A 12,903-nucleotide genomic window follows, 5' to 3' on the forward strand; every position below is an offset into this window, starting at 1 on the left:
TCAGCAGCAGAATGGAATACTCTTCCTTGCGGGGTATGGCAGTGAACACACCAGCTACTTCTCAAACGTGACAGTGGGCCAAGTAAGCCAGGCAAAAAACGATGCCAGGATGAGCCCACAAGGAGTGCAGATTGTGCTGAAACAAATCTCTGCTGCCCAGAGACAAGAGGGGGCCAGGGGCAGGGAGAGGGGCTGGATTGTCCTCTGTCGCAATCCAGACGGTGGCTACAGGGGTGTGTTCTCGGTGACGGAATCCGTTAAGCTCGGTCCATTTAGCATTGGAACACTAGGCATGTACACTTGCACGACAGTCTAAGCGTTAAGGCGGCGGCGGGTGGGGTCGGGTGGGTGTTGTGTAGGGTCTTTCGGTCTCCCCAAGGTTTTCCGCGAAGGAGGAGGGCCGCTGCAGCGCGGAGCCTGGCAGGTGTGCAGGGAGGCGGCTGAAGAGCGCAGCTGCCCGGCCCAGGCAGGCAGTGGGCGCAGCGACGCCTCGAGAGCCAGGCGGCCCCACCCCGCCAGGTGCGGCGTCTTCTCCGCCTCCGCGTCCCGCGTTGCTTGGCAACCGGTCTCCCAGGCGACGCGGGACGCTGAGCCCAGGACCAGAACTCACAGGGCGCGCCAAGACCCCAGGCTCCATGGCGCAGAAACCAATCAGCACGGCAGCAGCAGAGCGCATGAACCTGGTGGCCCAGGACGAGATCTGGTAACGCTGGAGATTCCGTAACCCAGTGGGCACACGGGGCGGCCTCGGTTTCCCACCAAGTCCTGGCGGTGGTCGACCTCTCCGCGCGAGGAGCGTGCACTGGAGATGGTCAGGGACCTTATGGAAAGGGGGCAGGGCTGGGGACCAAAGAACCTTTCTTTCTCTTCTCTTGGGCACATCATAAGGCGTGAAAGATTTTGCATCTGGCTTTACAACCCTCTGCGAAGCTTTGCTTGTTAAGAGTCCACCGATGTCTGCTTATTTTTAAGATTTACCAAATGCTTTTTAAAAATCGTAAATTTGTTCCGTTCGAATGGGAGCACTTTACATTCTCTCTTGCCCCTCCTGGTTTTTTTTAACAAGAAATGTCAGAGAATAGCTCCATTTTCTCAAAGATGTATGTTCAGCAGGGGTTTGTAGTCGATGTTTTTATTCTATCCCTTTGCTAAATAGCATCCTATCTCTGTGAAGTTTTAACCAATAGGAGAAGTTGCTAATTTAGATGCAAGTAAATACTAGCAACAACAAACTGTCATTGCTTACCTCTTAAACCTCAGTTATCCTAGTTGTCAACTCTAGGACTTTTTTTACCATTTCCTTGTAAACCCCGCTATAGGCCCTTCATACTTTAAATTAGCTCTGTTTCACTTAATGAATTTATTTTGACGGGAAAGTTTATATCACTCTTAAAAACGGAAAGCCAGTGGTATTTGCCGTAAAATACACAGCTATTATTATTTTTTAAATATTTACTTTTATCCGAATCCCCGCAATGGGAAGTACTGCCACAGCAGGGTCTGTTTCCACTGTCTCTAGAATGATCTTTTCTCCTTCCCCACAAGACCAACTCCTACGCATCTTTCAAGATCCAAATCAGAGAGCACCCTCTGTGTGAACAGAGCCAGTGAAGCCCCTAGACTGTTCTGTTCCATGTCCAAAGGGGCTGTCGGCGACTTGAAATGTGACGATTCCAGATTGGAATGAAGAGTAAATGTAAAATACTAGATTTCAAAAGTTTCAGACCCTGAAAAAAGTGATGCCCAAATTAAGTTTACCTGTTTATTTTCACTTTTTGAATGTGGCTGCTGGAAATTTTTCAATTATATATATGGATCATATTTTGGCTCATGGTTCACCTCTTTCGAAAATAGATTCTGCTTTAGATGCTCTGGGCCCAGGGAAAGAGCTTGGCTGGGGCCTCTGAAACTATTGAGATATTGGAGGGCGTGGGGTACAGATATGGATTCCAAAATAGGAAAGGCAAGTTGAAAGTCAAAATGAATAAAAGTTTAATGGGTTACATACCCGCTCGTCAGTTGCAAGTCAGCTCAGCTCATAGGTAGGTACGTATAAATTATAGTCAACGTGGCGCAAAAGCAGGGCCAGGATTAGGGTGGGACGAGGGAGGAACCCGGACTGCACTGTCTAAGGGGGGCTGGATCTTGAGGTCATGGGGGAGCTGGCTCTGCCCTTGCAGGAAACTGGGAGTAGGCACCTCCTTAAATGCTGCACTCCATCTGCCCTGGTCCTTGATCTGAAAACAAGGGAAATTTAAACGTCCCTCCGCAATGACTGAACCCTCACCCATTCGTGTGGGTCACATGGCCTCCCAGAATAAGGAGTCTAGCACGGAGATGACCCCCCGGGAAGGGTCAGTCCCAAGGGGGCTTGCTCCCCGCTGTACCATCGCAGCATCTCTGGTCCTTACACACACGTCTCCCTTATATTTGTGGCAGGTCCGCAGTGGCAGGGACTCCCTCGCCCTTCCTGGCACGGATCATTGTTCGGTCCAGGTGCACCGAAGAATGTAAAGTTCTCCCAGGAGCACATTTTAGGGGTTGCTACTTTAATCCTTTTCAAATGTTGCCCAGCACTTAAAAACGTTCTTTTTCAGGAAATACCGCCTGAAGGCTGAAAACGAAGCACGGCAAAACTGGGCCCAGAACTGGGGATTTTTAACAACCCCCCTCGAGGAGGTAAATGTAAATTTTATGAGCCCGGGGGTTCTAGAATCAATCATTTCCAAGAATAAATGGTTATGAAGTGTATAATTTGCAAGAATAAAAATCAAGGAGCGTGTTGTAGGCGAAGACGGCTGACTCTGACACCTGAAGCTTTTGCTTCCATTCACGAATTTATTGAGTACTTATTATGTGCCAGGCGCCTTCTAGAAGCTTCATCCAAATCAGCTCATTTACTCTCTTTGGCGACCCCCGTGGAAGGGGGCAGGGTGCTGTTTGATGCCCATTTGGCAGATGAGGAATTTGAGCTCAAAGAAGTGCAAAGTCACACAGCTAAGAAGGGGAGGCACCAGGGGAGAAGCTGGTGTGGCCAATTCCAGGGCCTCTCGGCCTCAGGCTCCCCATCTGTGAAAAGGGTGACAGTCCCCACCACCTCACTGAAGGACGGTGGGCTTCAGATGCCATGAGAGGCCAGGTACATATCTAAGAGATTTTTAGGAAAATACCCTTGGTGTTTGCTGCGCCAGGTAGATAAGAGAAGCCAGGCAAAGGACCAGGCATCATTCATGGGGAGAGGTGGGGACACCAGCCAAAGACCCCTGACCCCACTCAGAGGCAGCACCAACAGCCCAGCTGACAGCTACTGGGGCAGAGCTTGGGTGCGTGTCATGATTGGTCAAAGCAGGTTCAGGAATAATCCAGCTGCCTTCATGAAATCTCCTGAGTCTAGCATCATGGCTTCAATATATACAACACCGCACAGGCCCACAAAAGGCCCATGTGGGCTTTCCTAGGGTGGCTGCCAATGGTTTGCAAGCTTCCCAGTTATCTCCAGGACACAAGAGGAGGAAGAAGCATTTTTTTTGGACGCGTGCAGAATCACAAAGAGCCAGATAATTCAAAGCGTTCATGATTCCAGGCAGCCTAAGCCCCATTTGTAATTCACCCCGTCCCCCTAGCTCTGAAATTATGCCATTCTAAATGAGTTTTTTTTAAAAAAAATACTTAGAGAGTGATGCAGTTTGAAATTTTATGCATGAGTCCTTATTAATGTAATATGCATAAAAGAGTCTATATTAATATTCTTTATGTGTAATTAAATCCGGTTTTTGAAGAGTTCAGAATGGCTTTAAAACTTAAAAGGGGTAGGGGGCGCTTCTCAGACTTTGAAGGTTGGTCCTGGAACCTTGCTGTCATTTTTTAGTTTGAGTCCATAACCTATAAAATGTTCTCAGATTACTTGGCGGGAATAGAAATTGGCAGCCTGTGAGTTGCCGGCAGTGGCCGGCTTGGGGCTGAGCTGGCCTGCCAGCAAGTCCCAACGGGATCCTTCTCCCTGGACCTGAGTGCCACCTGCGTTACTGGGCACCACCTGCACTACCTGTGCAGTGCATTGTTCTGGGGGGATGAGAAGGGGACACCCCTAAGGGTCTCAGCTTTCGGGGTCCCATCTCTGGGGCTTGTGTTTCAGCTGATCAAGTGTGAAGAAGAGGCCAGCACCCCCAAGCCCAGAATCGAGCTCCCCGAGCGGTTCCGCATCCGGCCAGTGACCCCAGTGGAGAAGTATATCCAGGTGCGCAAAATCGCTTTACATGCTTTTTTTCCTAAATAAGAAATCGGCCCTGCTAGGAGCAGTCTTGCTCCAGGTAGCCTAGCCATCCGCACAGGTAAGAAGGCAGCGGCACCCGGCCTTCGGGGACACGGGCTTCCAGCCCTTTCCAAGCCCACCAGTGGGAGACACAGCAGGTTACTGATCCCTGCACGTACGTACATATGTGCCAGACCTCTGAGGCCAGAAGGTGTTGGGATTTGAGCCCACTTTGCAGTGGGGCGCAGGGCTGTGGCATGCTGAGAGGGGCCTCCGGTCACTGAGTGAGTGGAGGGGTGCCCAGAGGGACAAGACCTCGGTGGCATTTCCACTGAGACGGGTCGGTTGAGGCCTCTAGAAGTTGCTGAGCTCTGTACGTCCCTGGGTCTCCTCTCATGGGGCTGTCATTTCAGTCATGGGTTCTGCCCTCCGCCCACTACGGAGAAGGCAGGTCTGTGTCCTGATGGGGAGAAGGGACGAAAACTCAGGATGAAGGCAGCCAGGGGTGGGGGCTTCGGCTCTGGATTTTCCTTCCCTGACATGCCCTCAGGGTACGGTGGGGTGGCCTGACTCAGTGGGCCCTCAGTGGGTGCCCTGGGTTAGCTGAATGAGTGAATGAAAGCAGCCCGCTGAGATGTTGAGAGGGTTTCCCCCCTGAGTATGTAGCAATAGAGTCTTGCAGATTTTTCTAGAAATACAGCAAAATATCGGTCATAAATTCCAACATCCATGTGTACCCTGACCCCTGGTTACCATCTGGGGGGGGTTCTCCTCCAGGGTTCCATCCATCCGCACACCCCCAACGCATGCCAGCTCTTATTATGCTACTGTTGTCCTTTAGCTGCTCTCCATACAGAGGGCTTGGCATGTCCACGACATGCCCGGAAAGCAGATTTAATCACCACCAAACCTCTTTTGCAGATGCGGAAACTGAAGCTGCCAAAGGCCGTGTATCTGATTCTAGAGCCCTGCTCTTAAATACACACAGACACACACACACACACACACACATGCATACATATATATTTAAAAGTCAAACTCCACAGGCTGCTTTGTAACCTGCTCTTCTCGCTTAGCAGGATATCCTCTGTGTCTTTCCAGGCAGGCATCGCAGCACTCCCCATCATTTGCATATTAATGGCTGCGTCTTTGTCCGTCATCTGGACCAACCCGAATTTACCCAGCCCTGCCCCTCGCCCTGGATGTCCAGGTGGTTCCCAGTTTGGAACTTGAGGTGTTGTTGTAAGGAACACCCCGTAGACATGGTGCTTTGCTCCTGGTCAGGGAGGTTCTTGGGACAGGCGCCCAGAAATGCGCTGCAGGCTCTAATGAAGCACGCCCGTGGGGAGCTCCGTCTGCTCGCACCAACCTGAGGGCTGACCAGTGGACAGAGCGGCTCTGATTTTTCTCCAGGGCTGGGCTTCGATTCGGCCCCCTCCCTCCCCTACCTCTACCCCTGAAAGGGACACAGTGATGAGGGGTCCTGCTGTCCCTCCTGACCCCAGGCAGTCCCCACAAGGCTCTGCTGGAGCTGGACCCTCCCTCTGCCGTCTTGATGAGGGACCCCAGCGCCTGCTCAAGGGGGTGGCCGCTGTGATCAGAGGATCACGTCTTCAAAGGAAGCGTCCCCTCGAAATCGGAGCGGTGTCCCCTTCTGGAGGGAGAAGAGAGGAACCGTCCTGTGGCCAGAGCGAAAGAGAACAGGACTTCCTCCTACGCGAGGCTCTGCTTAGGGAAGGGCCCGGGGTGGGGGGGGTACCAGAATCACGATCCCGGAAAGAGAGGCACTGCCTACTTCCCTCGGAACTGCCTTCCTGTGGAAGAAATGCTTCCCTTCGCCCTCCTGTCCTAGCCCCTCTCTAGGTGGACAGAGCTTTTAAAAACACATTTATGGAGTTCCCGTTGTGGCTCAGTGGGATAAGGACCTGACGCAGGTTCAATCCCTGGCCTCGCTCCGTGGCTCAAGGATCCAGTGTTGACGCAAGCTGCGGTGCAGGTCGCAGCTGCAGCTCAGATTCATCCCCCAGCCTGGAAATGTCCATCGCCACAGGCGCAGCTGTAAAAAGAAAAACATATATGTATTCATGGTTTAAGGGGTAACCTATACCCAAAGTGCGCGCTGCGAAAAGCCTCCTTCCTCCCCCGCCTCCTGCGAGCTGTGTCCCCCGCGTCTGCGCCTTTCCACGGGCGCCATGTGCATATCCCAAAGCATGTGTGGGTCTCCAGCCTTTTTTTCTTAGTTCACTATGTTTTGACGTTGTTTATGCATCCTGTTTTTCTGAGCAGTTTATCTTCAACGCCACTCTACCTCAGAACACACAGAGCTGCCTCCTTCTCTCAAACTGCCGCGCAGGGTCCCTGGGGCTGAAGGAGGCTCCTGGATGGCACGTAGGCTGAGTCCTGTCGTTGGCTCTTACAAACAGGGCTGCAGTCGGCGCCCCACACGTACGTCGGTGTGTATGTGGCAGGCGTTAGGCTGTCTTAGGGTCCATGCCCGGAGATGCCCTGTCCGGTCAAAGAGCACTGGCCCTTTGCTCTTGCACGGATAACGGCAACCTTGCCATTCACAGGGAGGGAGCAGCAGCCTCTCCCTTGAGGCCCTGGTTTACGGTGGTGTTTTCATCTCTTTGCCAGTCCGGTGGGTGAAGGGCGACATCCCAGAGTGGTTTCTGACTGCGTTTCTCTTACAAGTTGTGGCTGGACGGGCGAGCTAGTCTGCAGGTTCCCGAGAGCCATCTGGACCAGCACCAGAACCTGCTGGAAGAAACTCTGGCCTTGCTGGTGTTTACTCAGGACCCTCCCTGCATGTGGCCTCTCGGGAGAGTCATTTTAATACTTCATCAAGAACATGTATTAAGGGGCTTCCTCCACCGGTGGCCGCTGGCCCACCAGGACTGTCGCCTCCTGCCACCATCTTGCTCGAAGATCCTTTGGCTGAGCGTGAACCCATAGCCCCAAGCATATTAAACCTCTTCCTCTCAGTCCTTCTGCTGGAACAACTATTCCCCGCTGCTGCCGGGGTTCCAGGCGCCCCATATGAGCAGAACAGAAGATCATTCCAAACGGAGGGCCACCTGCCGAAACAGGTCCCCTCGTTTTCCAAAAATTTTCCACATTTCAAGAATTAACAAATTGTGGTTTCCAGATTCCAGATAGAATCCTGTTTCCCTTTTGGGTTTTTCGTTGTCTTTTTTGTCTTGGGCCATTCCCACGGCATGTGGAGGTCCCCAGGCTAGGGATCTAATCAGAGCTATAGCCGCTGGCCCACGCCAGACCCACAGCAACGCCAGATCCGAGCCATGTCTGCAACCTACACCACGGCTGATGGCAACGCCAGATCCTTGACCCGAGGCCAGGGATCGAACCCACAACCTCATGGTTCCTAGTCAGATTCGTTAACCACTGAGCCACGACGGAAACTCCTCCCTTTTGTTTTTTCGTTCACTTCAATTGTTTTTCATTCTTGTGGTGTCTGTGGTTTGGGTTGCATGTGCGTACGTGTGTGTGTGCTCGCATGTGTGTGTTTGCACACGTGTCAGAAAGCCTTCTAATGAAAACTGGAAGGTCTGTATCTGCCAGGATGCCATGTGAGGATATTACTGTATATTTTATAAAGGGCATTGTGTATTTGATATTCGGTATTTCTACCTCTTATTTTTTCCCTATTTGCTTTTTTACCAAGTGGAAATTATTTTGCTAGAGGTCGTGAATTAAATGCACGAAGCACTACGGGATTCAGGAACCTGTTAGGTGATCATTATTTTCAAGGAGAACATGAGTCTCTGAGTCCACTGACAGAACCATGTCTACGTTCAGTGCACCTTCCTAGAGACACTGGCTCTTCCTTCTGTCTCTTCTTCCTATTTTTTCCTTGCAGTTTTATTGAGATATAATTGACATGCAGTGCCGGAGAAGTATAAGGTACATGGCTCGCGCGTTGACTTACACACATCATGAAATGATTCTAACAATAAGCTTAGTGGCCATCTGTCCTTTCATAGAGATGGAAGATTTAAGAAATAGAAAAAAAAAAAATTTGTTCCTTAGGATGCGTACTCTTCGGTTTGCTGTTAACCTCTTTCTTCCGTAACGTGCAGCAGGTGTTCCTTGGTTTTATCCCGTTGCACATGGCATCCCCGGTCGTCATCATGAGAAGTTTGTACCTTCTGACCACCTCCATCCACCCCCTGTCCCCACACCTGCCTCTGGTAACTGCAGGGTTGATCATTTTCCTGTGAGTTTGTTCTGAAGCATAATTAACACTATAGGTGTTTAGCTCTTGTCATACAACAGAGGGATTCAATATTTCTAAACATGTCAAAACAATCCGAGTCTAGTTACGATCTGTCACCCTACGGAGATGTCGCATAATTACTGCCTATGGTCCCCACGCGGTACGTTTCCTACCTGTGACTCATTTTGCAAATGGAAGTTTGCATGTCTTACCTCCCTCACCTATTTCTCTGCTCCTCTGCCCTCCCTCTGGCAATGACCTGTTTGCTCTCAATTTCTATGACTGTCTCTGCTTCTGTTTGTCCACCTGTTTTGTTGTGTGGACCCCACGTTTAAGTGAATTCGGGCAGTATTTGTCTTCGGCTGACTTGTTTCACTCAGCGTAGCACCGCCCTGGCCCATCTCTGTTGGCACAAGAGGGAAGGTTTTCTGAGCTCTAACAGCTGAGTCATAGCCATGGTGTGTGTACGCACCACGTCTTCTTTCTCTGCTCCTCTGTCGATGGACACGTAGGCTGTTTCCATGTCTCGGCGACTGTAAACAGTCCTGCAATGAACAGACAGGTGCTTGTTATCTTTTTGAATTAGTGTTTGCATTTATTTCAGATAAATGGAATACCCAGAATGGAGTTGCTGGGTCACGTGGTAGTTCTGCTTGTTTCGAGGAACCTCCATGCTGTTTTCCACAGTGGCTGCACCAGTGTCCATCCTACCAGCAGTGCCCAAGGGGTCCCTTCTCTCCACATCCTCACCAGCACTCGAGTCCTGCTTGGCATGTGTTGTCTTTTTGACAGCAGCCATCCTGGCAGGTGTGAGGGGACACCCTATGGTGGCTGGTTTGCCTTTCCTTGAGGACTAGTGACACTGACTATTTTTCATGCGACTATTCGCCACCTGTATGTCTTCTTGGGGAAAATGTCCGTTTGGGTCTTCTGCCTATTTTTCTAAACAGGTTGTTTGGGTTTTTTCGATGCTGAGTTGTGTGGTTTCTTTGCATATTGTGGATATTAACCCTTCGCTGGGGACATTGTTTGCAAATATCTTCCCCCATTCAGTAGGTGGCCTTTTCGGTTGGTTGATAAGTTCCTTCCCTGTGCAAAGAAGCTTTTTTACCCGTTGGAGTCCCATGTGTTTATTTTTGCTTTTGCTTCCCTTCCCTGAGGAGGCATATCCCCAAAAATCTTGCTAGGACCAATGTCAAAGAGTTACTGCCTATGTTTTCTTCCAGAAGTTCTGTGGTTTCAGCTCTTACATCTGAGTTGAGTTTTATTCATGGTGGGATGTAGTCCAGTTTGATTCTTTTGCCCAGAGCTGTCCAGTTTTCCCAGCGCCATCCTGGAAGAGGCTGTCCTTCCCCCACTATACAGTCTTGCCTCCTTTGTCGTGGATTAATTGCCCGCAGACATGTGGGTTCGTTTCTGGGCTCTCGCTCCTGTTCCCTGGATCCCTGGCTCTGTGCCAGTTCCACGGTTCCTCCTGGCTTCTCCACACCAGGCCTCCCATGCGGATCCTGAAGCCTCTGTGGACACACGTCTCGTTGTGTGGCCCACGATGATTAACCCCTGCCTTTCCTTTCCAGGTGCTTCCATCCCCCCCAGTCCCAAAGACGACCCAGGGCTTCATCGGCTGGAGGTCTGGGGTGCCAGGCCTGAACAAGTGTCTGGAGCATGACTGTGAGATCAGGAGCTGCAAAGGGGCGTATGCCAAGGAGCTAAACTGGCCCAAGCAGGGCATACACTGATCCAGACAGAGACGCAGCCCTGGGCAAAGAAAGGGTGGACCACCAAGCCCTGGAGCCCAGCCCAGGAAAAGAGGAGGCCGCCAGCCTCCCCGTGAAGACAGAGCCCCCTCCACGTTTGCTCATAGGATGTTGCTGCAAAGAACACAAAACAGCCCCTAGATGCTCTCAATTCATCGATGCCTCCCTTCCAGAATATGCTTGTAACACATTCACTCTTGGCTAATGCAATGGAAAAGGCAAAGCAGATTCTCTGAATTTTTTTTACGACTTTGGGAATGCCTAGGTATAGCTTTATACATTTAAAAACAATAAAGCATGATCTCATTTTTAAATATTTGTCTAAATCATTTCGTGTCACTTTCAACCCCACCTCTCACCAGCCTGGTTTATAATGAAATTGTCGGCCAGATGTCTCTGGACCCAAATATCCCTGGGCCTGCTTTTCAGGAGACATAAAGCACTTTAGGGATCCCCGGACACGCCTGTCCCAGGATATTCGCAGTATGGCAACAGCTTTAAAGCAGAAATGAGCCTAAGATTCACCCCCGAGCACCGTTTTCCCAGGTGCGCCCCAGAAAACCTCCCACTTAGCCCACCCCCCGCCCACGCAGACGGCAGCCGAGCTGGCCACCGAGGCCACGTCCTCCCCCTGTGGACATCTGACGTCACCTGCTTGGGCAACGTTCTCTTGCTGGTCCCTGCCCGTTGCCGAGGCTTCACTTCAGTGGCTGCACACACGGTGGGGGTGGAGAGCAGGGCGTCCAGTTGGCGAGAGAGGCCAGGAAGGAGCAGCCAGCCCACCTGCGGGTCCACCAACTGGGCCCCAGGAAGAATGAGAGCCAAGAGTTTGTAGGTGGCCTGTGAAAGCTGGTGCGTATGCTCTGAGAAGCAGGGGTGGTGCCTCCATCAGACCTGGAGGAGTTTGGGGTGGGGGGGCTGCCAGGTACCTGCCTCCCAGAGTCACGTCCCTGACTTTCATCATTTGGCCAAGGGTCACTGTTCACAGGATGGGCCCCTCCCGGGTTTGCTTGACGAAGGGGGTCTCAGGGGGCTTGTGCTGGGTGGGACCCACCTACAGGCTCAGCCATCCAAACCCCCCTGCTCACCTTGCCGTCTCGGTGTGGGGGGATGTGCTTCACCAACCCAAGAACCCCTCATCCAGAACCTTCCCCTGACCCTGAACGCGGGCCTCCTCTAGCACGCTTCCAAAGGGACCCCATGACTTTGGGGGTACCAAATGCCTGGAAGACAGAGTTCCGACTGGATCTGAATCTGCAGGTTCTGGGCTCAGTGTCCGTATCCCAGAGCCCCGCGCTGAGCGCTGCTCTCATGCAGGCACGTGCTTTTCTATCAAGTCTGCAGAATGTGGTTTGAGGGACTGGTCTTCTTAGGGGGTGGGAGACGTTGAGGGGTGCTGATACAGACCCTTCAGAGCCAGCCGGGTGGGCACTGAGAGCAGTCACAGAGCAAGCCTCCTCCCAGCGACATCATTGGATCTGCTCCAACCCAGAGCGGGAAACTCAGCTGCTCACGGGCTGCCCAGCCTGGAAGAGCCAGAGCACGGGAAAAACCATCCTTCAGGAAGCCTTGTCATTCCCTCTGAGTGCAGTGCCCGCCCTCACACCCTGCCACTCGGGCCACATGGGCCACAGCCCCCAGGACCTCCCACGGCCATCACGGCTGACCTCCCACCTGCACCTGCCGACCACAGGCTTAAAGGAGAAACGTCGCAACTCTTGAGGCCCTGAGAAAAGAGGGCCAGGTTTTTATGGGTCAAACTGTGTCTCCCCCTCCCCCCCAAAAGGTATGTCCAAGTCCTAATTGCCAGTACATGTGAAGGTGGCCTGATTTCGAAACAGGGTCACTGCAGAGGGAATTAGTGAACATAAGGTCACAGTGGAAGAGGAGACACGAGGAGGAGACGCTGGGTAAAGACACAGACCCACGTGGGAGATGCCAGGTCGTGGCCAGGTCGTGGCGGAGGCAGATGTTAGAGCAACGCGCCTTCGGCCCGGGAGCCAGCCATCGCCAGCGAACCATCAGAAGCCAGGAGGCAGCGAGGAAGGATCCCGCCCTGCGGCTGCAGAGGGAGCAGGACCCTGCCGACCCCGTGACTGGGGGCTGCCAGACTCCAGGGCTGGGAGAGGACCAACCTCTGTCGCTGAGGCCGCCCAGTGTGTGGGTCTCGGCGGCCCAGGAGAGAAGGATGGGATGGAAGACATTTTGCTGCCCCCTCCCCAGCCCCGCGGCCCAGACCCCGCCCTCCTCTGCGCACGTGTCTCTCATTGTCTGGACTCGGGCCGTGTCCGCCTGAGACCAGGTCACGTGGCTCGTTCAGCTGCAGGGATGTTTCTCATCCCCCAGATGTTCCGCCTGATGCAGACTAAACAATGAGATGCTGGGCCAAGCCCGTCTCTTTTAAATCCTGATGTTTTGGCGTTTCGGTCATCGCTGCAGGCAAGGCATCCACCCTTGAAGAAACCCACATCCCACGTCCCTTCCCGTGATCAGACGCTGCCGCCATGGTTGGGCAGAGGAGCCAGAACCTTCTGTCTTCCAGGCCTCGCCTTTAGCCCACCAGGGTCACAATTCCCTCCGACTGCCGTGCACAGAGGCAGCATGCACCTGTGGCCGGGACACAGTGCCAGTGCCAGATGGTACTTTATGTCCTAATGCCT

General features: G+C 52.4%; 1 protein-coding gene across 2 annotated transcripts; it reads left to right on the plus strand.

The window, feature by feature from the left end:
• Nucleotides 1–583: 583 nt before the first annotated feature.
• CIMIP1 (ciliary microtubule inner protein 1) lies at nt 584–10,557 on the plus strand. Of its 2 annotated transcripts, XM_085002613.1 has the most exons (5): nt 596–703; nt 2,598–2,679; nt 4,136–4,237; nt 5,354–5,462; nt 10,064–10,557. In XM_085002613.1, the coding sequence occupies exons 1-5, from the start codon at nt 636–638 to the stop codon at nt 10,153–10,155; spliced, it is 453 nt and encodes a 150-aa protein (XP_084858739.1). In that variant the 5' UTR covers nt 596–635; the 3' UTR covers nt 10,156–10,557.
• The last annotated feature ends 2,346 nt before the right edge of the window (nt 10,558–12,903 follow it).

The sequence above is a fragment of the Sus scrofa genome, chromosome 17, assembly GCF_054392235.1.
Source record: "Sus scrofa isolate SSC_HxYL_T2T_F1_AM1 chromosome 17, Sscrofa_HxYL_maternal_Yorkshire_Landrace_v2.0, whole genome shotgun sequence".
NCBI classification, from domain to species: Eukaryota; Metazoa; Chordata; class Mammalia; order Artiodactyla; family Suidae; genus Sus; species Sus scrofa.